Source organism: Primulina tabacum, chromosome 1 (assembly GCF_025594145.1).
Source record: "Primulina tabacum isolate GXHZ01 chromosome 1, ASM2559414v2, whole genome shotgun sequence".
Classification (NCBI taxonomy): domain Eukaryota; kingdom Viridiplantae; phylum Streptophyta; class Magnoliopsida; order Lamiales; family Gesneriaceae; genus Primulina; species Primulina tabacum.
Window position 1 is genome coordinate 46,544,574 of NC_134550.1, and position 26,032 is coordinate 46,570,605.

The 26,032-nt window shown below is 39.1% G+C and overlaps 2 protein-coding genes across 2 annotated transcripts; both read right to left on the reverse strand.

The window, feature by feature from the left end:
• Nucleotides 1–949: 949 nt before the first annotated feature.
• Nucleotides 950–7,268, reverse strand: LOC142510548 (uncharacterized). The gene is made up of 2 exons (XM_075619617.1): nt 5,981–7,268; nt 950–1,190 (listed from the first exon to the last, which is right to left on the reverse strand). The coding sequence occupies exons 1-2, from the start codon at nt 7,266–7,268 to the stop codon at nt 1,120–1,122; spliced, it is 1,359 nt and encodes a 452-aa protein (XP_075475732.1). The 3' UTR covers nt 950–1,119.
• A 442-nt stretch (nt 7,269–7,710) lies between these two features.
• On the reverse strand, nt 7,711–13,840 carry LOC142519051 (uncharacterized). The gene is made up of 2 exons (XM_075621947.1): nt 12,744–13,840; nt 7,711–7,951 (listed from the first exon to the last, which is right to left on the reverse strand). Exons 1-2 carry the CDS (start codon nt 13,810–13,812, stop codon nt 7,881–7,883), a joined length of 1,140 nt encoding a protein of 379 aa, XP_075478062.1. The 5' UTR covers nt 13,813–13,840; the 3' UTR covers nt 7,711–7,880.
• Between the last annotated feature and the right edge of the window lie 12,192 nt (nt 13,841–26,032).

Consider the following 26,032-nt stretch of genomic DNA (forward strand, 5'->3'; position numbering starts at 1 on the left):
AGCATAATATGATGGTGGTGCATATTCTTGGGTAAAGTGAGCACGAAAAGCATCCCAAGTAATAATTTCATCAGAGTCCTTCATTGCTTCCTCTGTGGCTTCCCACCAGAGTTGTGCTCGGTCTTTAAGTTGGTAGATGGCAAGCTTCAATTTAATATCTTGGGAATACTCCAACAAATTAAATAGATGATTTATACTTTTCAGCCAGCCTGCTGTTTTTTCTCCGCTCTCGTTGCCAAAGAATTTTGGAGGACGTAATTCTTGAAACTGAGAAATTATTAACTGCATTCCTCCAACTTTCTGTGTCAGCTGTTCCACTTCTTGCTCTATCGCTACCTGTCTAGCTCCAGGTCTTTCAGGTCGAGGAGGTTCTTCAACATTTTGAGCGACTTGTCCTCGAGGTCGACCACGTCTACCTCTAATGATATCTGCAAGTCCTCGAACATTTTGCGCCTCAGATTCTTGCGCTATTTCTTTTCCTTTTCTACCTCTTCCTCCAGGTGCCATTCTGCAAGACACGAGGATTAAATCCACAGGCAGATAACATGTAAAAGAAAGTTATAGGCAATTTCGAAATTACATACCATGCCTAATCAGCTAGTCGTTCTAACGCATGTAAATTCAAGCAAATCACACCAAATAATTCAAATAAGAGCTAATAGTCAAACACATGCACAATCATATTATTTGTGTCGACTCAAGTGCCCTAGACTCTAATTCGAGCATATCCCAGTTAGGCTCTGATACCAACTATGGGGGCCCGTGCTCCTGATTAATCTTTAATGACAAAACAACCAGGATTTATTAATGTAAACAGCGAAAGCGATTAAAAATTTTCCTTTTGGGCCAATAAAAATTTCGACATGACCTTCCCGTAAGTAGGACATCCCAAAAATTTCCAAACCACACAAACAACATTTATATACTCGAAATAAAGTCATAACATCAATTCACAACCATATAGCCACACTGGCCAGGACTAAACACATATAGAGCCGGCAAGGCTCGATCACACAACTATCAATACAAAACATCGTAAAAATAACAGTACAGCTACACGGGGCATCTCCCCGGTAAATGTATAACTCCATAATATAGTATATATATATCTGGGAACTCTCAACCATGACTCGACGATTGGGCACCACTACCTGACGCTCCACCAGACGCGTCAAATCCTCCTGGATAACCTGCTATGGCATCAAAAACAACCACAGCATAAAAAGAAACGAGGGGTCGGGCCCCAGTACGATGAACCAGTAATATTACGACAAATATAACTGACATGAAATAAAATCAAGTAAAATACAATGAAATGCAATGCAATGCATGTCGGTAACAACAAAATAATGGATACCAAAGCGGAGTCCAAATGAAACGCATCAGCAACAGTAACAGTGGCCACCCGTGCCAGGACTGCAGCAACGTAATATCATGCCGCCGCTCATCCATGCACGTAGCATCGAGGGTACGGGAGCGACCCGCTCAGTCCTCATGCAAGTCATCAGGAGTGATAATCCTACCCACCCACTCCATCGATGACGCAACAACTCGATAGATCAATATCAATAGCAATCAAAGAAGTCAAGGCTCGAAATGCTATGCACTAATAGTATCAACTCAAATAAATGCATGAATGCAATCACGTATTCACAGAAGCACATAAGGCACGCCACAACTCATTACAAAGTACTTAACGTCATTTCACATCATATAGACGTCATAATAAAACAGTTAATGGGTACCTCAACTAACTTTAATTACCACAAAATATCTTAAATCCTCAAGAAAGTCCGGTAAATGCCAACTCAGACAAATCACCTGAATATTAATTTAAATGGTCTTATCATCATATAAAAATTCCAGAACCATTTAAATTCACTAAAAATCCAATTTCAACAATTTAGGCATTTTAAATTTCTAAATTCTCAATATTCGATTAAAATACCTAAAATCAATTATTTCTATTTTATCGTCGCAAAATATCGAACTAGTTGATACTCGATTTATTCATCTCATTAATTAAAAAATCCCTTATTAAATATTTTGAAATTTGTTCAATACCTTGAATCAACTCAACGTTTATTGATATCAAATTTAACCAAAAATGGAGCACCCTTAAACAATTTCTGGAATAATAAATTATACTTCAATATATATACCAAAACAAAGCTTATGACCCAGAGAACAAAAGCCCTCAATCAATTTCCGAACTCCGGCGACGTACGGTGACGATTCAGCGGAGATAGGGTGGCGGGTTTTCGAGAATCTCGATTTTTCCTATCAAAAGTGGTATCAATGGAAAGCTTTCGTCGAGAGGATTCCGAAACTATGCTTACTTTCGAAAAATGAGCACCGACGGCAAAGATACGGACGGTCAAAGTGACGAGAAATTTTTTTTTTATTTTACTTATTATTTAACTTACTCCACTTTGGGCTGGGCCTTGGCTTTAATTTGGGCTGGGCTCTCACATTCTCCCCTACTAATAGAAGATTTCGTCCTCGAAATCTAGTATACACAACATTTATACAAAAGTGGTTTATAAACATTTACCACTGATAGTACATAGGGAAATCAGAATACATGGAATAAGTTATTACATTTTCAAACAAATGAGGCCATTCCTGACGCATTTTAGCCTTTAATTCCCATGTAGCTTCTTCTCTCCCTTGTCTACTCCATTGCACCATAACCAGTGGAATCGTCTTATTCCTAAGTTGTTTTTCTTTACGATCAAGAATTTGCACTGGATGCTCAACATAGCTAAGGGAACTATCCAACTCCACCTCATCAGTCCTCAAGACATGAGAAGGATCCGGCTCGTACTTTCGTAACATAGATACATGAAACACATCATGTATCGCAGACAAACTCTGTGGTAAATCCAAACGATAAGCCAAAGTGCCAATCCTCTCAACAATCGCATATGCACCAATATAACGCGGAGCTAGCTTCCCTTTGCGCCCAAATCTCATAGTACCACGAAACGGTGATACTTTCAAGAAAACCTGATCGCCAACCTGAAATTCTAAAGGCGTACGCCTTTTATTAGCATAGTTGGCTTGACGATCCTGTGCTGCTTTCATTCTTTTTCTAATCATTTCAACCTTATCTTTCATTTCTTGTATAAATTCTGGCATTGACATCTGTCTTTCTCCTACATCTTCCCAGCATATCGGAGATCTACATTTTCTACCGTACAAGGCTTCAAATGGTGCCATTCCGATGGTTGCTTGGAAGTTGTTATTGTAAGAGAACTCAACAAGTGACAATGATTCCTGCCAACCACCCCTGAAATCCATCACGACTGCTCGCAACATGTCCTCGAGTGTCTGAATGGTCCTCTCAGACTGACCATCTGTCTGTGGGTGATATGCAGTACTCATCGCCAACTTTGAACCCAATGCTGATTGCAAACTACCCCAAAACTTCGAAGCAAACCTGGGATCACGATCTGATACTATGGTTACAGGCACACCATGCAATCTCACCACATGATCGATGTACATTTTTGCCATTTTCTTATAAGTACAAGTACGATCATAAGGAATAAAATGGGCTGATTTAGACAATCTATCAACAATTACCCAAATCGCATCACAACCACGATTAGAACGAGGTAGGTGTGTCACAAAATCCATAGCAATGTGCTCCCAATTCCATTGTGGCACTTCAAGACTATGTAACATACCACCAGGTCTCATTCTCTCAGCTTTAACCTGTTGGCACGTCAAACATCTAGCCACAAAGTCAGAAATCTCTTTCTTCATACTTTCTCACCAGTAATGGGATTTCAAGATATGATACATCTTTCTGATTCCAGGATGAACACTGTGTCGACTACAATGAGCTTCTCGAAGTATAGCTTCTTTTAAGTCTATCAAATTTGGAACCACAAGTCTACCATTATAGCGTAGACATCCATCAGAAGCAACACTGAACTTGTCTGATTGACCTGTCTGAGTCAATTCTTTCAATCTATGAACATGTGGATCAAGTCTCTGTGCTGCTTTGAGTTTAGAAACAATCTGTGGTTCAACTTGTATAGATGAAACTATAAAGTAGTCCCTCTTAGACTGATAAGTCCATCCTGAAGTTCCCAAATGCTCATGAACCTTTGAAATAGTCAAAGATGTCAACATTTTAGGCTGAACCTTTCTGCTCAAAGCATCTGCAACTTGATTCATTCGCCCTGGTTGGTACTGAATCTCACAATCAAAGTCCTTAAGTAATTCCAACCATCGACGCTGTCTCATATTCAAGTTGGACTGTGTGAAAAGATACTTCAGACTCTTGTGATCAGAATAAATCACAAACTGTTCTCCGTACAGATAATGACGCCATATCTTCAATGCAAACACAATGGCAGCTAACTCCAAATCATGAACTGGATATCGAGTCTCATGTGGCTTCAACTGACGAGATGCATACGCAATCACTCGTCCATTTTGCATCAAAACACAACCCAGTCCATTTAGGGAAGCATCTGTACAGACAACAAATCTACCTGAGCCTGAAGGCAAAGCTAGCACTGGAGATATGGTCAATTTTTCTTTCAAAGTCCGAAAACTAGACTCACATTCTGCAGTCCATACAAAACGTCGATCTTTCTGTGTCAACTGGGTCATAGGCCTAGCTATTCTAGAAAATCATTCAATGAAACGCCTATAGTACCCAGCTAATCCCAAAAAGCTTCAAATCTCAGACACATTGGTTGGTTTAGGCCAATTGATAACAGCTTCAACTTTACTAGGATCAACAGATACTCCTTGTGCAGATATAACATGGCCTAAAAATAAAACTCTGTCCAACCAAAACTCACACTTAGAAAATTTGGCATACAATTGCGCTTCTTTGAGTGTTTGGAGAACTAATTTCAAATGTTCTTCGTGTTGTTTCTTTGATCTGGAATAAATCAAGATGTCATCAATAAAGACGATAACAAATTTATCTATGAATTCCCGGAACACACGATTCATTAAATCCATAAAAACCGCTGGAGCATTAGTCAAACCAAACGGCACGACTAGGAATTCATAGTGTCCATAACGTGTCCGAAATGCTGTCTTAGGAACATCTTCCTCCGGACTCTAAGCTGATGGTATCCGGAACGAAGATCAATCTTGGAATACACAGAACTACCCTGCAACTGATCAAACAAGTCGTCAATACGCGGCAAAGGATACTTATTCTTCACAGTAGCCCGGTTTAACTGCCAATAATCGACGCACATTCTCATCGTTCCGTCTTTCTTCTTTACAAACAATATTGGAGCTCCCCAGGGCGACATACTGGGTCTAATATAGCCTTTCTCCAGTAAATCCTGTAGCTGTTCCTTGAGTTCTTTCAACTCTGTTGGAGCTAAACGATATGGTGCTCTAGAAATAGGATTTGTCCCTGGCATTAATTCAATGCTAAGATCTATTTCCCTTTGAGGCGGAAAGCCTGGAATCTCATCAGGAAATACATCTGGAAAATCCTTGACAACGGGAATGTCTGAAACTTTCAATCGTTCTTCCCGTGTTGCATCAAGAGCATAGATAAAAAATCCTTCATTGCCGATTGACAACAACCTGAACATTTCCATTGCAGATACTAATGGAATTCGAGACTGTGAATCATAACCATAAAAATTCCATTTGCTGCCATAATATGGTCTAAATCTGACAACTCCATGGAAACAATCCACAGTGGCTCGATAATTCGTCAACACATCCATACCCAGAATACAGTCAAAATCAGTCATGGCTAATTTGATTAGATTTGTTATCATAATATTACCCTCAAATCTAATCACACAGTTTAAAACTATCTCACGGGACATCAAATATACACCGGAAGGAGTAGCAACTGACACAGTATCCAACAAAGGAATAGTAGCAATCTCATGCTCATCAACAAATGCAGCAGATAAAAATGAATGAGATGCAACTGTGTCTATCAATATGCGTGCAGGATAATCAAAAACATAACAAATACCTGCAATCACTCCTCCTGGTGCATCCTGAGCCTGGTCCTGAGTCAAAGCATGGACTTGGGCTTGCTGTGGCCCTGGAAATGGCTGCTGAATAGGACCTCTGGGAGGTGGGTAACTGGACTGCTGAAATGATGGAGTAGGAGCATATGGTCTAAAGACTGGTCCACGGGGAACTTGACCAAGCTGCTGTGGCTGGAACTGCTGTCTCCCTGCATTAGGACATACCCTGGCATAATGTCCAACCTGACCACAATTATGACAAGTCCCCTGAACTCCTACACATTGGGAACTAAAATGTCGACCACCACATTGATCACAATGCACAGTGCTAGACGACCCAACAGAACCTCCCCCTCGTGCACTGCCTGAACTGGAAGAGCTGGATTGAGACTTCTTCTTGAATTGCTTTCCTTTTACTTTGTACCTCTGCTGTTTGGGTTGTTGGTATGACTGTACAGGCTGATATGGAGGTAAATCCACTGGCATTGACATGCTACTCCCAGATCCCTTAGAAACAGATGATGGACCTGGCTGTGGGTCTCCTCTGAGCAAACTTGCTTCAATTTTCTTCGCCTTTTCCACTGCTTGAATATACGTATTAGGCGATCCAGTCATTACCAAAGTATGAACAGTCCGCTGCAACCCGTGCAGAAAACGTGATAGTTTAGCCTGATCATTCCTAGCAACATGTGGAACATAGGGCAAAAGAGCAGAAAACTGTGAAGCATATTCCACCACTGATGTGTTGCCCTGCACCAACTGATTGAACTCTTCTTCTTTAGCAGCATAATATGATGGTGGTGCATATTCTTGGGTAAAGTGAGCACGAAAAGCATCCCAAGTAATAATTTCATCAGAGTCCTTCATTGCTTCCTCTGTGGCTTCCCACCAGAGTTGTGCTCGGTCTTTAAGTTGGTAGATGGCAAGCTTCAATTTAATATCTTGGGAATACTCCAACAAATTAAATAGATGATTTATACTTTTCAGCCAGCCTGCTGTTTTTTCTCCGCTCTCGTTGCCAAAGAATTTTGGAGGACGTAATTCTTGAAACTGAGAAATTATTAACTGCATTCCTCCAACTTTCTGTGTCAGCTGTTCCACTTCTTGCTCTATCGCTACCTGTCTAGCTCCAGGTCTTTCAGGTCGAGGAGGTTCTTCAACATTTTGAGCGACTTGTCCTCGAGGTCGACCACGTCTACCTCTAATGATATCTGCAAGTCCTCGAACATTTTGCGCCTCAGATTCTTGCGCTATTTCTTTTCCTTTTCTACCTCTTCCTCCAGGTGCCATTCTGCAAGACACGAGGATTAAATCCACAGGCAGATAACATGTAAAAGAAAGTTATAGGCAATTTCGAAATTACATACCATGCCTAATCAGCTAGTCGTTCTAACGCATGTAAATTCAAGCAAATCACACCAAATAATTCAAATAAGAGCTAATAGTCAAACACATGCACAATCATATTATTTGTGTCGACTCAAGTGCCCTAGACTCTAATTCGAGCATATCCCAGTTAGGCTCTGATACCAACTATGGGGGCCCGTGCTCCTGATTAATCTTTAATGACAAAACAACCAGGATTTATTAATGTAAACAGCGAAAGCGATTAAAAATTTTCCTTTTGGGCCAATAAAAATTTCGACATGACCTTCCCGTAAGTAGGACATCCCAAAAATTTCCAAACCACACAAACAACATTTATATACTCGAAATAAAGTCATAACATCAATTCACAACCATATAGCCACACTGGCCAGGACTAAACACATATAGAGCCGGCAAGGCTCGATCACACAACTATCAATACAAAACATCGTAAAAATAACAGTACAGCTACACGGGGCATCTCCCCGGTAAATGTATAACTCCATAATATAGTATATATATATCTGGGAACTCTCAACCATGACTCGACGATTGGGCACCACTACCTGACGCTCCACCAGACGCGTCAAATCCTCCTGGATAACCTGCTATGGCATCAAAAACAACCACAGCATAAAAAGAAACGAGGGGTCGGGCCCCAGTACGATGAACCAGTAATATTACGACAAATATAACTGACATGAAATAAAATCAAGTAAAATACAATAAAATGCAATGCAATGCGTGTCGGTAACAACAAAATAATGGATACCAAAGCGGAGTCCAAATGAAACGCATCAGCAACAGTAACAGTGGCCACCCGTGCCAGGACTGCAGCAACGTAATATCATGCCGCCGCTCATCCATGCACGTAGCATCGAGGGTACGGGAGCGACCCGCTCAGTCCTCATGCAAGTCATCAGGAGTGCTAATCCTACCCACCCACTCCATCGATGACGCAACAACTCGATAGATCAATATCAATAGCAATCAAAGAAGTCAAGGCTCGAAATGCTATGCACTAATAGTATCAACTCAAATAAATGCATGAATGCAATCACGTATTCACAGAAGCACATAAGGCACGCCACAACTCATTACAAAGTACTTAACGTCATTTCACATCATATAGACGTCATAATAAAACAGTTAATGGGTACCTCAACTAACTTTAATTACCACAAAATATCTTAAATCCTCAAGAAAGTCCGGTAAATGCCAACTCAGACAAATCACCTGAATATTAATTTAAATGGTCTTATCATCATATAAAAATTCCAGAACCATTTAAATTCACTAAAAATCCAATTTCAACAATTTAGGCATTTTAAATTTCTAAATTCTCAATATTCGATTAAAATACCTAAAATCAATTATTTCTATTTTATCGTCGCAAAATATCGAACTAGTTGATACTCGATTTATTCATCTCATTAATTAAAAAATCCCTTATTAAATATTTTGAAATTTGTTCAATACCTTGAATCAACTCAACGTTTATTGATATCAAATTTAACCAAAAATGGAGCACCCTTAAACAATTTCTGGAATAATAAATTATACTTCAATATATATACCAAAACGAAGCTTATGACCCAGAGAACAAAAGCCCTCAATCAATTTCCGAACTCCGGCGACGTACGGTGACGATTCAGCGGAGATAGGGTGGCGGGTTTTCGAGAATCTCGATTTTTCCTATCAAAAGTGGTATCAACGGAAAGCTTTCGTCGAGAGGATTTCAAAACTATGCTTACTTTCGAAAAATGAGCACCGACGGCAAAGATACGGACGGTCAAAGTGACGAGAATTTTTTTTTTTTATTTTACTTATTATTTAACTTACTCCACTTTGGGCTGGGCCTTGGCTTTAATTTGGGCTGGGCTCTCACATTCTCCCCTACTAATAGAAGATTTCGTCCTCGAAATCTAGTATACACAACATTTATACAAAAGTGGTTTATAAACATTTACCACTGATAGTACATAGGGAAATCAAAATACATGGAATAAGTTATTACATTTTCAAACAAATGAGGCCATTCCTGACGCATTTTAGCCTTTAATTCCCATGTAGCTTCTTCTCTCCCTTGTCTACTCCATTGCACCATAACCAGTGGAATCGTCTTATTCCTAAGTTGTTTTTCTTTACGATCAAGAATTTGCACTGGATGCTCAACATAGCTAAGGGAACTATCCAACTCCACCTCATCAGTCCTCAAGACATGAGAAGGATCCGGCTCGTACTTTCGTAACATAGATACATGAAACACATCATGTATCGCAGACAAACTCTGTGGTAAATCCAAACGATAAGCCAAAGTGCCAATCCTCTCAACAATCGCATATGCACCAATATAACGCGGAGCTAGCTTCCCTTTGCGCCCAAATCTCATAGTACCACGAAACGGTGATACTTTCAAGAAAACCTGATCGCCAACCTGAAATTCTAAAGGCGTACGCCTTTTATTAGCATAGTTGGCTTGACGATCCTGTGCTGCTTTCATTCTTTTTCTAATCATTTCAACCTTATCTTTCATTTCTTGTATAAATTCTGGCATTGACATCTGTCTTTCTCCTACATCTTCCCAGCATATCGGAGATCTACATTTTCTACCGTACAAGGCTTCAAATGGTGCCATTCCGATGGTTGCTTGGAAGTTGTTATTGTAAGAGAACTCAACAAGTGACAATGATTCCTGCCAACCACCCCTGAAATCCATCACGACTGCTCGCAACATGTCCTCGAGTGTCTGAATGGTCCTCTCAGACTGACCATCTGTCTGTGGGTGATATGCAGTACTCATCGCCAACTTTGAACCCAATGCTGATTGCAAACTACCCCAAAACTTCGAAGCAAACCTGGGATCACGATCTGATACTATGGTTACAGGCACACCATGCAATCTCACCACATGATCGATGTACATTTTTGCCATTTTCTTATAAGTACAAGTACGATCATAAGGAATAAAATGGGCTGATTTAGACAATCTATCAACAATTACCCAAATCGCATCACAACCACGATTAGAACGAGGTAGGTGTGTCACAAAATCCATAGCAATGTGCTCCCAATTCCATTGTGGCACTTCAAGACTATGTAACATACCACCAGGTCTCATTCTCTCAGCTTTAACCTGTTGGCACGTCAAACATCTAGCCACAAAGTCAGAAATCTCTTTCTTCATACTTTCTCACCAGTAATGGGATTTCAAGATATGATACATCTTTCTGATTCCAGGATGAACACTGTGTCGACTACAATGAGCTTCTCGAAGTATAGCTTCTTTTAAGTCTATCAAATTTGGAACCACAAGTCTACCATTATAGCGTAGACATCCATCAGAAGCAACATTGAACTTGTCTGATTGACCTGTCTGAGTCAATTCTTTCAATCTATGAACATGTGGATCAAGTCTCTGTGCTGCTTTGATTTTAGAAACAATCTGTGGTTCAACTTGTATAGATGAAACTATAAAGTAGTCCCTCTTAGACTGATAAGTCCATCCTGAAGTTCCCAAATGCTCATGAACCTTTGAAATAGTCAAAGATGTCAACATTTTAGGCTGAACCTTTCTGCTCAAAGCATCTGCAACTTGATTCATTCGCCCTGGTTGGTACTGAATCTCACAATCAAAGTCCTTAAGTAATTCCAACCATCGACGCTGTCTCATATTCAAGTTGGACTGTGTGAAAAGATACTTCAGACTCTTGTGATCAGAATAAATCACAAACTGTTCTCCGTACAGATAATGACGCCATATCTTCAATGCAAACACAATGGCAGCTAACTCCAAATCATGAACTGGATATCGAGTCTCATGTGGCTGCAACTGACGAGATGCATACGCAATCACTCGTCCATTTTGCATCAAAACACAACCCAGTCCATTTAGGGAAGCATCTGTACAGACAACAAATCTACCTGAGCCTGAAGGCAAAGCTAGCACTGGAGATATGGTCAATTTTTCTTTCAAAGTCCGAAAACTAGACTCACATTCTGCAGTCCATACAAAACGTCGATCTTTCTGTGTCAACTGGGTCATAGGCCTAGCTATTCTAGAAAATCATTCAATGAAACGCCTATAGTACCCAGCTAATCCCAAAAAGCTTCAAATCTCAGACACATTGGTTGGTTTAGGCCAATTGATAACAGCTTCAACTTTACTAGGATCAACAGATACTCCTTGTGCAGATATAACATGGCCTAAAAATAAAACTCTGTCCAACCAAAACTCACACTTAGAAAATTTGGCATACAATTGCGCTTCTTTGAGTGTTTGGAGAACTAATTTCAAATGTTCTTCGTGTTGTTTCTTTGATCTGGAATAAATCAAGATGTCATCAATAAAGACGATAACAAATTTATCTATGAATTCCCAGAACACACGATTCATTAAATCCATAAAAACCGCTGGAGCATTAGTCAAACCAAACGGCACGACTAGGAATTCATAGTGTCCATAACGTGTCCGAAATTCTGTCTTAGGAACATCTTCCTCTCGGACTCTAAGCTGATGGTATCCGGAACGAAGATCAATCTTGGAATACACAGAACTACCCTGCAACTGATCAAACAAGTCGTCAATACGCGGCAAAGGATACTTATTCTTCACAGTAGCCCGGTTTAACTGCCAATAATCGACGCACATTCTCATCGTTCCGTCTTTCTTCTTTACAAACAATATTGGAGCTCCCCAGGGCGACATACTGGGTCTAATATAGCCTTTCTCCAGTAAATCCTGTAGCTGTTCCTTGAGTTCTTTCAACTCTGTTGGAGCTAAACGATATGGTGCTCTAGAAATAGGATTTGTCCCTGGCATTAATTCAATGCTAAGATCTATTTCCCTTTGAGGCGGAAAGCCTGGAATCTCATCAGGAAATACATCTGGAAAATCCTTGACAACGGGAATGTCTGAAACTTTCAATCGTTCTTCCCGTGTTGCATCAAGAGCTTAGATAAAAAATCCTTCATTGCCGATTGACAACAACCTGAACATTTCCATTGCAGATACTAATGGAATTCGAGACTGTGAATCATAACCATAAAAATTCCATTTGCTGCCATAATATGGTCTAAATCTGACAACTCCATGGAAACAATCCACAGTGGCTCGATAATTCGTCAACACATCCATACCCAGAATACAGTCAAAATCAGTCATGGCTAATTTGATTAGATTTGTTATCATAATATTACCCTCAAATCTAATCACACAGTTTAAAACTATCTCACGGGACATCAAATATACACCGGAAGGAGTAGCAACTGACACAGTATCCAACAAAGGAATAGTAGCAATCTCATGCTCATCAACAAATGCAGCAGATAAAAATGAATGAGATGCAACTGTGTCTATCAATATGCGTGCAGGATAATCAAAAACATAACAAATACCTGCAATCACTCCTCCTGGTGCATCCTGAGCCTGGTCCTGAGTCAAAGCATGGACTTGGGCTTGCTGTGGCCCTGGAAATGGCTGCTGAATAGGACCTCTGGGAGGTGGGTAACTGGACTGCTGAAATGATGGAGTAGGAGCATATGGTCTAAAGACTGGTCCACGGGGAACTTGACCAAGCTGCTGTGGCTGGAACTGCTGTCTCCCTGCATTAGGACATACCCTGGCATAATGTCCAACCTGACCACAATTATGACAAGTCCCCTGAACTCCTACACATTGGGAACTAAAATGTCGACCACCACATTGATCACAATGCACAGTGCTAGACGACCCAACAGAACCTCCCCCTCGTGCACTGCCTGAACTGGAAGAGCTGGATTGAGACTTCTTCTTGAATTGCTTTCCTTTTACTTTGTACCTCTGCTGTTTGGGTTGTTGGTATGACTGTACAGGCTGATATGGAGGTAAATCCACTGGCATTGACATGCTACTCCCAGATCCCTTAGAAACAGATGATGGACCTGGCTGTGGGTCTCCTCTGAGCAAACTTGCTTCAATTTTCTTCGCCTTTTCCACTGCTTGAATATACGTATTAGGCGATCCAGTCATTACCAAAGTATGAACAGTCCGCTGCAACCCGTGCAGAAAACGTGATAGTTTAGCCTGATCATTCCTAGCAACATGTGGAACATAGGGCAAAAGAGCAGAAAACTGTGAAGCATATTCCACCACTGATGTGTTGCCCTGCACCAACTGATTGAACTCTTCTTCTTTAGCAGCATAATATGATGGTGGTGCATATTCTTGGGTAAAGTGAGCACGAAAAGCATCCCAAGTAATAATTTCATCAGAGTCCTTCATTGCTTCCTCTGTGGCTTCCCACCAGAGTTGTGCTCGGTCTTTAAGTTGGTAGATGGCAAGCTTCAATTTAATATCTTGGGAATACTCCAACAAATTAAATAGATGATTTATACTTTTCAGCCAGCCTGCTGTTTTTTCTCCGCTCTCGTTGCCAAAGAATTTTGGAGGACGTAATTCTTGAAACTGAGAAATTATTAACTGCATTCCTCCAACTTTCTGTGTCAGCTGTTCCACTTCTTGCTTTATCGCTACCTGTCTAGCTCCAGGTCTTTCAGGTCGAGGAGGTTCTTCAACATTTTGAGCGACTTGTCCTCGAGGTCGACCACGTCTACCTCTAATGATATCTGCAAGTCCTCGAACATTTTGCGCCTCAGATTCTTGCGCTATTTCTTTTCCTTTTCTACCTCTTCCTCCAGGTGCCATTCTGCAAGACACGAGGATTAAATCCACAGGCAGATAACATGTAAAAGAAAGTTATAGGCAATTTCGAAATTACATACCATGCCTAATCAGCTAGTCGTTCTAACGCATGTAAATTCAAGCAAATCACACCAAATAATTCAAATAAGAGCTAATAGTCAAACACATGCACAATCATATTATTTGTGTCGACTCAAGTGCCCTAGACTCTAATTCGAGCATATCCCAGTTAGGCTCTGATACCAACTGTGGGGGCCCGTGCTCCTGATTAATCTTTAATGACAAAACAATCAGGATTTATTAATGTAAACAGCGAAAGCGATTAAAAATTTTCCTTTTGGGCCAATAAAAATTTCGACATGACCTTCCCGTAAGTAGGACATCCCAAAAATTTCCAAACCACACAAACAACATTTATATACTCGAAATAAAGTCATAACATCAATTCACAACCATATAGCCACACTGGCCAGGACTAAACACATATAGAGCCGGCAAGGCTCGATCACACAACTATCAATACAAAACATCGTAAAAATAACAGTACAGCTACACGGGGCATCTCCACGGTAAATGTATAACTCCATAATATAGTATATATATATCTGGGAACTCTCAACCATGACTCGACGATTGGGCACCACTACCTGACGCTCCACCAGACGCGTCAAATCCTCCTGGATAACCTGCTATGGCATCAAAAACAACCACAGCATAAAAAGAAACGAGGGGTCGGGCCCCAGTACGATGAACCAGTAATATTACGACAAATATAACTGACATGAAATAAAATCAAGTAAAATACAATGAAATGCAATTCAATGCGTGTCGGTAACAACAAAATAATGGATACCAAAGCGGAGTCCAAATGAAACGCATCAGCAACAGTAACAGTGGCCACCCGTGCCAGGACTGCAGCAACGTAATATCATGCCGCCGCTCATCCATGCACGTAGCATCGAGGGTACGGGAGCGACCCGCTCAGTCCTCATGCAAGTCATCAGGAGTGCTAATCCTACCCACCCACTCCATCGATGACGCAACAACTCGATAGATCAATATCAATAGCAATCAAAGAAGTCAAGGCTCGAAATGCTATGCACTAATAGTATCAACTCAAATAAATGCATGAATGCAATCACGTATTCACAGAAGCACATAAGGCACGCCACAACTCATTACAAAGTACTTAACGTCATTTCACATCATATAGACGTCATAATAAAACAGTTAATGGGTACCTCAACTAACTTTAATTACCACAAAATATCTTAAATCCTCAAGAAAGTCCGGTAAATGCCAACTCAGACAAATCACCTGAATATTAATTTAAATGGTCTTATCATCATATAAAAATTCCAGAACCATTTAAATTCACTAAAAATCCAATTTCAACGATTTAGGCATTTTAAATTTCTAAATTCTCAATATTCGATTAAAATACCTAAAATCAATTATTTCTATTTTATCGTCGCAAAATATCGAACTAGTTGATACTCGATTTATTCATCTCATTAATTAAAAAATCCCTTATTAAATATTTTGAAATTTGTTCAATACCTTGAATCAACTCAACGTTTATTGATATCAAATTTAACCAAAAATGGAGCACCCTTAAACAATTTCTGGAATAATAAATTATACTTCAATATATATACCAAAACGAAGCTTATGACCCAGAGAACAAAAGCCCTCAATCAATTTCCGAACTCCGGCGACGTACGGTGACGATTCAGCGGAGATAGGGTGGCGGGTTTTCGAGAATCTCGATTTTTCCTATCAAAAGTGGTATCAACGGAAAGCTTTCGTCGAGAGGATTTCAAAACTATGCTTACTTTCGAAAAATGAGCACCGACGGCAAAGATACGGACGGTCAAAGTGACGAGAATTTTTTTTTTTTTATTTTACTTATTATTTAACTTACTCCACTTTGGGCTGGGCCTTGGCTTTAATTTGGGCTGGGCTCTCACACCATCTTTCAATCTTGATCTTCCATTATACTAATATTTACAAATAAATATCCATGGCAAATAGGGATACATCTCATGGGGTGGGAACGGGCAATAAACCAAGCCCACTTTAAATTTGATAATTAGTACAATCATTCAACACAAAATATCCTAGCATACACCTAGCAAATTGGGCTTGGGCTTTTGATTATCTTTCATGCATAATATCACATATAATACACCATCAATTAATTATCACAATAATTAATTGATCAAATATTATATATCATGATCCAATCACTAACCGCCACGATTATAAACTAAATTAACAAAGTATACAAACTCCTTTGTGTACTTTTCAATTAATTTATTTATAACCGAATTTCTTGTAAATCACAATTTACTATAAATAATTAAAGTCCAACTTTAATTATTTATTTCATGAGAAAATATTTGCAACTTTTGTAAATTTAAACTTAAGGGCTCAAAAATCATTTTTCACCAAAAACATTTTGGCCCATTTAAATTTCACAAATATGTTAGCCATCTAATGGCCCAACAACATCAAGGCCCATGACACTTTGATAATCCAAAATACTTTTGGAAACCCTAGTCGTCATCACCGCCGCCGGAGCTCCGTCGCCGGATTCCGGCCAACAAAATTTTTTTTTTATTTAAAAAACATGGGGCGTTCGGGCTGCCCGAAAATCCCATTTTCTTGGCTTTGATTTTGTTGCAAAAATTCATCTCATGCGGTTAGAAATTGTCCTCAATATAATATTATGTATATGCTGCACAAAATAGTATCCTTAGCTCATGATACCACTTGAAAGGGGATCGGTTACGGTGCCGGTTGCGCAACGGAAGTTTCATAAACCGAAAATCATACATTTTCAAGAGCAAGAAAACCGAGCACCCAACAAAGTGTGTAGCAAATACAAAACACCAAAATATGTCATACATAGGGTGTTTTGAAAAATACCTATCAATCTCAAAGATTGATGTTATGGCTCCAACTAAGGTGTAAACACCTTAGCTCTTGAATGACAAGACTATCTACAAGCTTCCTTGTTCTTGGACTCCTTTCTTCAAAATTAGGTCCACCACTAACAAAGTAGAACCACCCTAATTTTGCACTAGAAAAATTAGGGCATTTTTCATTGAGAAGTCTAAGCTTTTCTCAACAAGTGAAGAAGCAAAAATGGAGGAGAAAAGAACTTCAAAATTTCGGCCATGAGGAGTATGGAGTGTAGGAGAGACTTTTCTTGGTGTTTGAAAAAGATGTTGTGTTGTCCCAAAAGCATGACATGCCTTGGACATTGAAAAAAGTTGTCTCCCAACCTTTCATCTCCCTTGCATGCCTTTTGACTTGGGCTTGGAACAATTACAAGGCCCATGGACTTTTATTTAAATGTCTCAAACTCATTTGAGACCATTTAACCATCACTTGATTTTACTCAAGCCCACTAGTTTAATAATTATTTCTAATTGGGTTCTACGAGGCCCAATGTTGTTTAATTAATCCAACACTTGAATTAATTTAATTATTTGGACTCTACTAGGTCCACACTAGTGTTTAATTAATTCAACACTTGAATTAATTTAATTTAGTCCATACTAATGTATATGAAAATCACAATTTTCAAATACATTACTCATTTGGCCAACTTTTAATTTAGGAACACTTCCTCAAATTAAAAGTTATATTCTCCTTATAGAAGTCATACTTCTATTTTAGTTATGCTTATAAACTCCTTTATAAGCCGTTCAACACATTGAACTATTATACTTCTCAACGGGATCTAAAAAGTTAGCACTTGTGTGACCCTCAATCGTTCATTGATACAACTATCCGTCGGTTCATATCTCCATGTGATTCGGACTAAACATGTCCTTATACGATCATACCCCAATTGCTCCATTCTTACTTATCAACTCTTTGATGATAAGAATGTCAGAACGCAAGTCTGATAATATCCAACCAATCATGTTAAACGCCTAGCAGCATCGCTTACATGATTCCCTAGGTATCAAATGATAGTGCCTGCAAGAACCATTCAATTATGGTTAGCGTACAGTACGGTCCCTTCAACTCATATATCCCGACCGATTCGACAACCATTGGTATATCGAGAGTAGTCAATGAACCGATTCTATGTGTCATGTCGTAGTTGCATCGTTGGTGTAATCTATGAAACCCCTTTCATAATTACCACCATACTCTGATCAGAGATTTCATACTACATATACATGAGATCACATAGGATATCCATACCCGAAGGTAAGCGGTGAATCCCCGACTACAATGCATCGACTCCTATATGTTTCGACAAAACACCCAACCTTGCCACCTGATGACCCCATGAGAGTCGGTAAACAAGTCAAAGTGCAATGCTAGCATATAGAGTCTCAATGTTGTCCCGGGTCATAAGGACTAATGGTGTACAACCAGAAACTAAGACGTTTCCACTCGATAAGTGAGAACCACTTGGAAAGTCCTTTATGGAGGGTTGTTCAGTGCACTCTACCAGGAGCACCTATCTGCATGCTCGGACATCACAATGTCCCCTACCAATGAAACATGGTACTCACATCGCAGATACTAGTCTCAAACTCGAGCGGCCTATATCCTTCTTAGCGGCGGCTGAATCGACTAGGAACTGTTTAGAAAATACAGTATTCCAAATATGAGTTTCATGATACTCATCATATGAGCATCTCATATTCTTTCTACTATTTGAATATTCAAGAACTTTATCTATGCAACTAGCATGGGTATACAGATAAAGATGTGCCAAAACAATAATTTCAAATATTATTAAAATAAAGATTGTTTATACATAGAGTTTAAACATGAACCCTCGGCCAACACTTGGCTCGACGGGCACCTACTCTAACAGATCATGTACCATATTCAGTAGGCATCATTCCAGAACTTGGTAAGCCAGTTGAGGAAAGAACTATAGGTCCTCCAGAAGCTAAGGTTTCTTGTACCCCTGCCTCCCCAAAGTTGCCTACTCAATCCTCTCCTCTCATCTCTGTCCGTGAACTGGATTCAGTGGATGAAGTCGTTCAATCTATTGTTGTTGGTATCTCTGCTGCATCAAAAGAAACCCGAGCTGTTGACCTGGTCCAACCGGAAACTTCTCTAGCAGCTCAACAACTAGCAGATTCAGAGATGCCCAAGCTCCATCACTACCGAATTTGGAGATCTTCTCCTCTGAACATCAAGAAGAAATGGTAGTTATTCTGTATGATCAAGTTCTAGCCGCTGAACAGTTGGAGGTCTTAGTAGCCCAGCAACCAGAAGAAAGAGCACTTCCTGAATCTTCTGCTGCTGCTGAAAGATCCTCTGCTGAACAGTCTACTGCTATCACTACTGCTCCACCAGAACCTGTTTCTTCTACTGCTTTGGTTATCCTTCCTACTGACTCACCCTCTCAAATTGCTCACATTGCACATTTTACTGATATCAACGAACAAATGCTCGCCAGAAGCCCATCTCCACAGGAAGAAGAATTCAATCTTGAGTTTGAATTGACACACTCAGATGGAATATTGACAGAATCTCAGAGATCGTCAAGCAGTTATCTCATGCACATGCTGGTGAGGTCTATGCCACCACAAATTTCAGAGAACGAGTCACGAAGTATGTCATCAACACAGCAGAATCATTGGCAAAACTTGAGGTTGGATCCGACCTTTTCAGAACTAAAATCCTGAAAAGCCACGCTGACCTCGTGGTTGGTCAATCTGATTTTCTTCGTAGAATCTCTACTCATGACAAGTCTCTTCACTCTGTCTATACCAAAGTTGAATCAATGGACTCTAGACTCGAAACTATCAACACTCAGATTGAGTCTCAATCTCAATCGATTCAGGCTCTGAATGAACAAGTTTCGAGTCACACACCACTTCTGGAGATACTGAACAATGGCATTGTTTCTCTTACTGAACGAGTGGATCTCTTACTCACTCGAGTGCAGGTTACTGATGCCAAAAAGGGGGAAACAGGAAACAGAAAACAGAACAGAAGCAGAAGGAAGAACTGGAGGACATCAAGCAGAATCATCCCTCAGAAATCAAGATCCTCAGGATGAGGATGCTTTGTTCCGAAATATTGGAACAATTGACTAAAATCTCTTTCCGCTTTATGAACCTCGTTCAACTATTTATTTAATTATTAATCATTTAGTTTTAATTGGTATTTGCTTTATTATTCATCGCTACTAACTTCTAGGTTTTGGCATCACCACAAAGGGAGAAATTGATAGACTTAATTTAGTTGTGGTGATGAGAATCAAAATCAGTAGGAATAGCAATTACCAGAAGTCAATACAAAGCAGAAGCTATCGATTCGCTTTAAAGTAGTACTTTAGTTAGTACTCAACGGCTTAGAAAAACAGAAGCAGAACTTGGCTTCACTAGAATAGTATTTAACGGCTTTTACTCGATCTTAAATGTTACCGTTACTTTATAAAGTACGAGTATTAAATGCTTCATTAATGCTGAACAAATTCATTTAATATGCACTACTTATTTTGGTATGAAACAAGACTGATTGTTTTGTAGTCTTTTTGCAGGAACTTTTTTAAGCAATAAAGTTGTTTCTATCAAGAGTCAAAGAAGCCGTTTTAACTATAGACGTTGGATTCAAGTTATCTATATATATGGATCAAACCCATTTAAAGAACAACGCTAATTATTTTATCAAGAAAGATATTATCTATCCAACGTTACTTTGAGCAACCGCAAACCAATCGTTATCTTTCAAGCTCAACTTGCAGAAAAGCAGTACACGCTTCATATCTTACATCTGATCTTTGGAGATCATTTTGTACTGATGTTTCTTCACCTCTTCAAGCAAAACACGTTACGATAATTTTCGAAGAAGAGTTTGTAATCTGAAAAATAGTCTTTTCCAGAACCTTGTTGTATTGAATTATATTGTGTTGAGTTATTAAGAGTTTCAGTAGGCAAAAGATAAGTCATGCTGAAGTGGGTGTGTATAAGTGTGTACTGTAAAATCCAAAATCTTTTAGTGATACCTTCTGGAAACAGAAGAAGAGGGAGACGTAGAAGATTTTATCTTCGAACTTCCAGAAACAACTACTCTTCTACTGCCTACTGTTATTACTGTTTTTCACCTTACTCCATCGGATCGTTTCTGCACTTATATTTGTGATTTGCTGGACTTACGCCTGAACAAGAACAACTACAATCTCTAACAGGATTCTAGCACCCTTTGCAAAAACTATCATCAAAGGAAAGAGTTTATTCACCCCCCCTCTAAACTCTACTTCGATCCCCAACACATCATATTCTTGATACCAAATAATACGTATAAAACCACAAGCAACAGTGAAAATACTTTTACGTAAAAATAACATTTTCATGACATGCATAAACTTCAAAACATGAACATTTTCATAAACATTTGCATATCATCCTCAACATATTCATATACATATTATCATCAACATATACGTATTATTTTTTCCTTTTCGTTGAATTCAGATCGTTAATATTGACTTTCGTGTTCATCTACGTCTACGTGTTGGGCGATGAATCCATCTACATGTAACCACAATACTGGGTGGCAGGGACATCAGCAACAATCTCACCGGTCAACCGAGCCCTAGCCTTACATATTAACATATAATCGTATACATATTCGTATCCACGGAAACACGATCGTCGGGCTCCCACTGGGACCATAACTGTAGAGCCCAAAATCAGTACACGTATAACCCATGCATTTATTTAATTGTTAAATTATTTATGTAAGTTTAAAATGATTTACAACGATGCATGAACTAATTAAATTGCATTGTTTTAAATTATTTATGTTTATGTGATGCACGTTAAAATGTTTTCTCGAGTTTCATGTTTCAGGCGATTATTCGATGCGGGATCGAGGAAAAGAGACCGGTGACGATTTTGGAAATTTTAAATGTGGTGTTTTATTTTAAGTTAGATTGGGGCATTTTAAAAGATTTATTTAGTTTTATCATTTTAAAAGCCATATTTATTTATTGGGTGAGTTTTATGATTTCAAACTTTAAAGGTATAGCACTTGTACATTTCATTTTTTTTAGCTAGGATATTTTATTCAAGATTCATAGGGGTTAATATTTTAATTAATTTGATAATTAATTAGTATTTTAATTATCTTGATAATTACTAATTAAGCAATTTACTTCCCTAAATTACACCCCTAACTCACGCACACACCCACACACACACTTACACGTTAATCACACAAAACACACACACACAATTCCTTACATACTATTTCAGATTTTGAGAGAAAATATTAGGGTTCTTAGAGTAAGAGTGCAGCCGCCCCTCTCTGAACTTTTCCAACGAGTTTTTGTTGATTTTTCTTCAAGAAAAATAGTGTCACGTTCGTCCCGTATCAAGCTTCGCGCCGTTTCCGCTTCGATATCGCCGTATCGTGATTTTTAAACATTAACAGGCATGTATATTCTGTTTTTCATGCGTCGATCTAGTCATATTATGTGTTGCGATATTTTTATGCGAGAAAATCCATGTGTGATGTAAATGGTTTGAGCAGAAAAATTGTTTGATTAATCTATGCAACGTTTTTAGATCTCAGAATTTCATTTTTATTGTATTTTGAATTACTGCGATTTTTCGGTCGATATTTTGGGAAAAATTTTAACATATGAAATGTAGAACTTTTCAATACCTTCGATTTGATATAAAATTAGAAATATTTTGATAAAAATTGAGTGAGTTATGATTGTTTTCGTGGGACTGCTCAAACTGCTTTTTTCTGAAAAATATGTTATTGATGTGTTCTTGAAGTGTTTGAGTTGCAGGCTTCTTTGGACATCGCTAGGCCATCACTACTGCATTTAGACATGATGTGGGATGTGTTTAGGTACTATTTGAGGTTTCATTTTGAGTCGGGGATGGCTTGGGAGACAATAGAAGTCGTAGGAAGATAATGATGTCGAATTTTGGAATTTGCGTCGTTTTGTTGTTGATTGCTGACATTGGGGTTGTTGGATTGTTGGCACGGGTTGGATTCAATACCGTAGCGTCCTAAGATGGGGTCTCGAAGTATCAATTCTTAGTCCATTAAATTGAGTTGGGAGAATTAAGCACAATATAAAAATTTCCGCATGATTGGTTTTACCCGAGGCTAGCCAAACCCCTACACGGACCCTGGCACGGGGTCCGTGCCCTTGTTTCTTCCGAAGTACCATTTTTCAGTGTCTACACGGACCCTTAGACGGACCCTAGCATAGGGTCCATGTCCTTCCTTCTTTTTGGACTGTCTTTCCAGAGCCTACACGGACCAGAGCCGGACCTGGGCACGGGGTCCGTGTACCTCCTGTTTGGGAATAGTTTAGGCTTCCCTTTGAGATTTGTTTTGGGGTTATATGTCATGGTTTAGTACGATAATTAAACGAGGTCAAGTCATGAGTAATCTAGAATGTCATAAACTATTTATTTATTTCGATGGTGAGCAGGAATACCTACGTCTAAGCTATGCAAGTTAAGTGTTGAAATTCACGATAGTATGTGCAGCAATGACCCCAAGTGAGATCCAACGAATCCCTCAACGCCAAGTAAGCATGTTCGAAGTGCAAAGAAAATACTTTTAAGTTTTGAGGTATGCTAAATGTCTTGTCACCAAATTATGTATGGGATTGGAAAGCAGTAAAGTATGACCAAGGAACAATCCACCCCGCTAAATTATGAACGGGTTTAGATCAGGATTGGAAAGCGGTAAAGTATGATCAGGGACCAATCCACCCGTTAAATTATGAATGGGGATCTCATGTATGTGGCAGTGGATCTTCCTTGTCAGCCAAGTACTGTGGTTTAGTTTGATAAGGCGTATTTATGTATGGGTCACTTGCTTTGAAACATGCCTCTACGCACAATGATGAAGTTTACGTATGTACGAGTATGCAAGTATGTTTAAGAAAGCTTTACGTTGATTGCACGTCTATGTTATGTATGTATGTTCAAGCTTTTAAGTATGCAAGTTCAAGTTTCAAGTATGTATGCTCTATTTTAAAGATGCATGTGGTTTTATTACGTATTACTCGTTACTTCCAGTTTATACATGTTGAGTCTTTAGACTCACTAGACTTGATCGATGTAGGTGAGGATGAATTTGAGGAGACAAGGGGTGGGGACCAGTGAGCTGGCTTGGACTGAGCGGGAGGCTAAACCCGAGGACCGCCATATTTTAAGAATTTATGAAATGTTCAAATACTCTGATTTTATGTTACTGTCATGATGTTTAGTCAAATGCTTTAGCAAAATTTTAAATTTCGAACGTTTGGTTGCAGTTATTTTTTAGAACGGATTATGGATGATCGCAATTTGAAAGTTTATTTCATATTTAAGAAAATTTTTATTTTTCCGCAAAATTTCAAGTAGTTCAAAATACAGTACGTTACAATAACCCTCACGATATTTCCAACATATCATCGTATTAGTCACAATTACTTCGCTTCCTTCAATGTTTCATATTTTCATCACTTTATAGAATTTAAACATGCATATAACGTTTTTCTTTTAAACCAAGCATGCAAAATGTCTTTTAAATGTCCACGTTAACTCATGAAATCCATAGACATTTTAAAAATAACATTTTAACATATACGTATCCATGAACATTTAAAATAATCATATTAACATATAAAAAGCAATCAGAGCACTGTCATGATGTTTACAAATTTTCGGGTGTAAAATTATCGTTTTATCCCTAGACGTAGAATTTTATGTTTTTGACTTTTTTTTAATTTCATTGACTCTAACATGTCCCAAATAATTATTTAAGCCTAAATTAAAATTTTCATAATTTTATTTAGCTTAAATACTATGCTTTTTAATTAATTCGTAATTAGTCGTTTTAAAGGCGTTTTTATCCCAAAAAAATTCCAAACTTTAATATGAAATTCCTAAATTTAAAAATTAGACTTTTTATATTATTTTAGCCTTCGTGAACCATGACTCGACCCTCGTTAGCCGTGTTTCAATTTTTTTAACAAAGGAAAACCCTAACTTGACCCATAAAAGTTAGTCCCGAGCCATGGATCGATTTTCACGAGCCACCCTCGAACCATCCTGGACCAAGCCCTGACCAACCCCCTTGGACACCCTTCTGGACCCTTGGAACCCAAGGACCAGACCCCTAGCTCGGAAACAAAACCCCAACCTCAGCTACAGGCATGGCCGAGAACCCCTTTAGGTGTAGGACTCTTCATGCTCTCTTAGGACGTAGCCAACCAACCTAGACCCTGAACCAACCCCTTATGTACTCACCTAGGACCCCAAAGAGTCACCCTAGCCCAGCGCGAGCCCCTGGCCGAGCCTCTTTTTCCCTTGATGTCTGCGCAGCCCATGCGCGATCCCCCTTGGGCTCTCGGGTGGGAGTCCTTGTTGGCTAGGACTCTTCTCAGCCCCTGGTGTTCGATGCTAGGACTCTTCATCTACTAAACATGACCCTAGCTGAGCCTTGGCCCCAAGCCAAGACCAAGCCAAGCCCCCATGATCAAAACCGAAACCCTCAAACCCCCATGACAGCAACCTGGTCCCAGCTTCTATTCTTTCGTGTTGTGCAGCCTATGGGTGGTGTTCTTAGGACTCTACTCGTGTAAAAACATCCCCTAGACAACCCCTAATCATGGCAGCCACTTTATAAATGTAAACAACACAAGTTTGAATCAAAATCATGCTTGAAATTTCATGTGATATACAAAAACGAAAATACACAAAAGTGTCACTTGTTTTTTCATACAATTCATACATAAAAACTTATTATGGTGTGATGATGTTTTGAAAGCAAGAAATATGCGTGCCTTTGCATATTTAACGCACGAATTCTCGTTGACGATGGTAAAGAAGGACGACAAGACCCTAGGCTGAATTCTCCTTTGAAGTTCTCGACTTTTCTCTTGAATAATAAGGTGTGTGTGTGCCGTGAATATTGTGGGAGAGAATTGCTGAAAGTGGCATGAGTTATGAAGGATTAAGGGTGGGGTTTTGGACATTAAATAATTAATTAA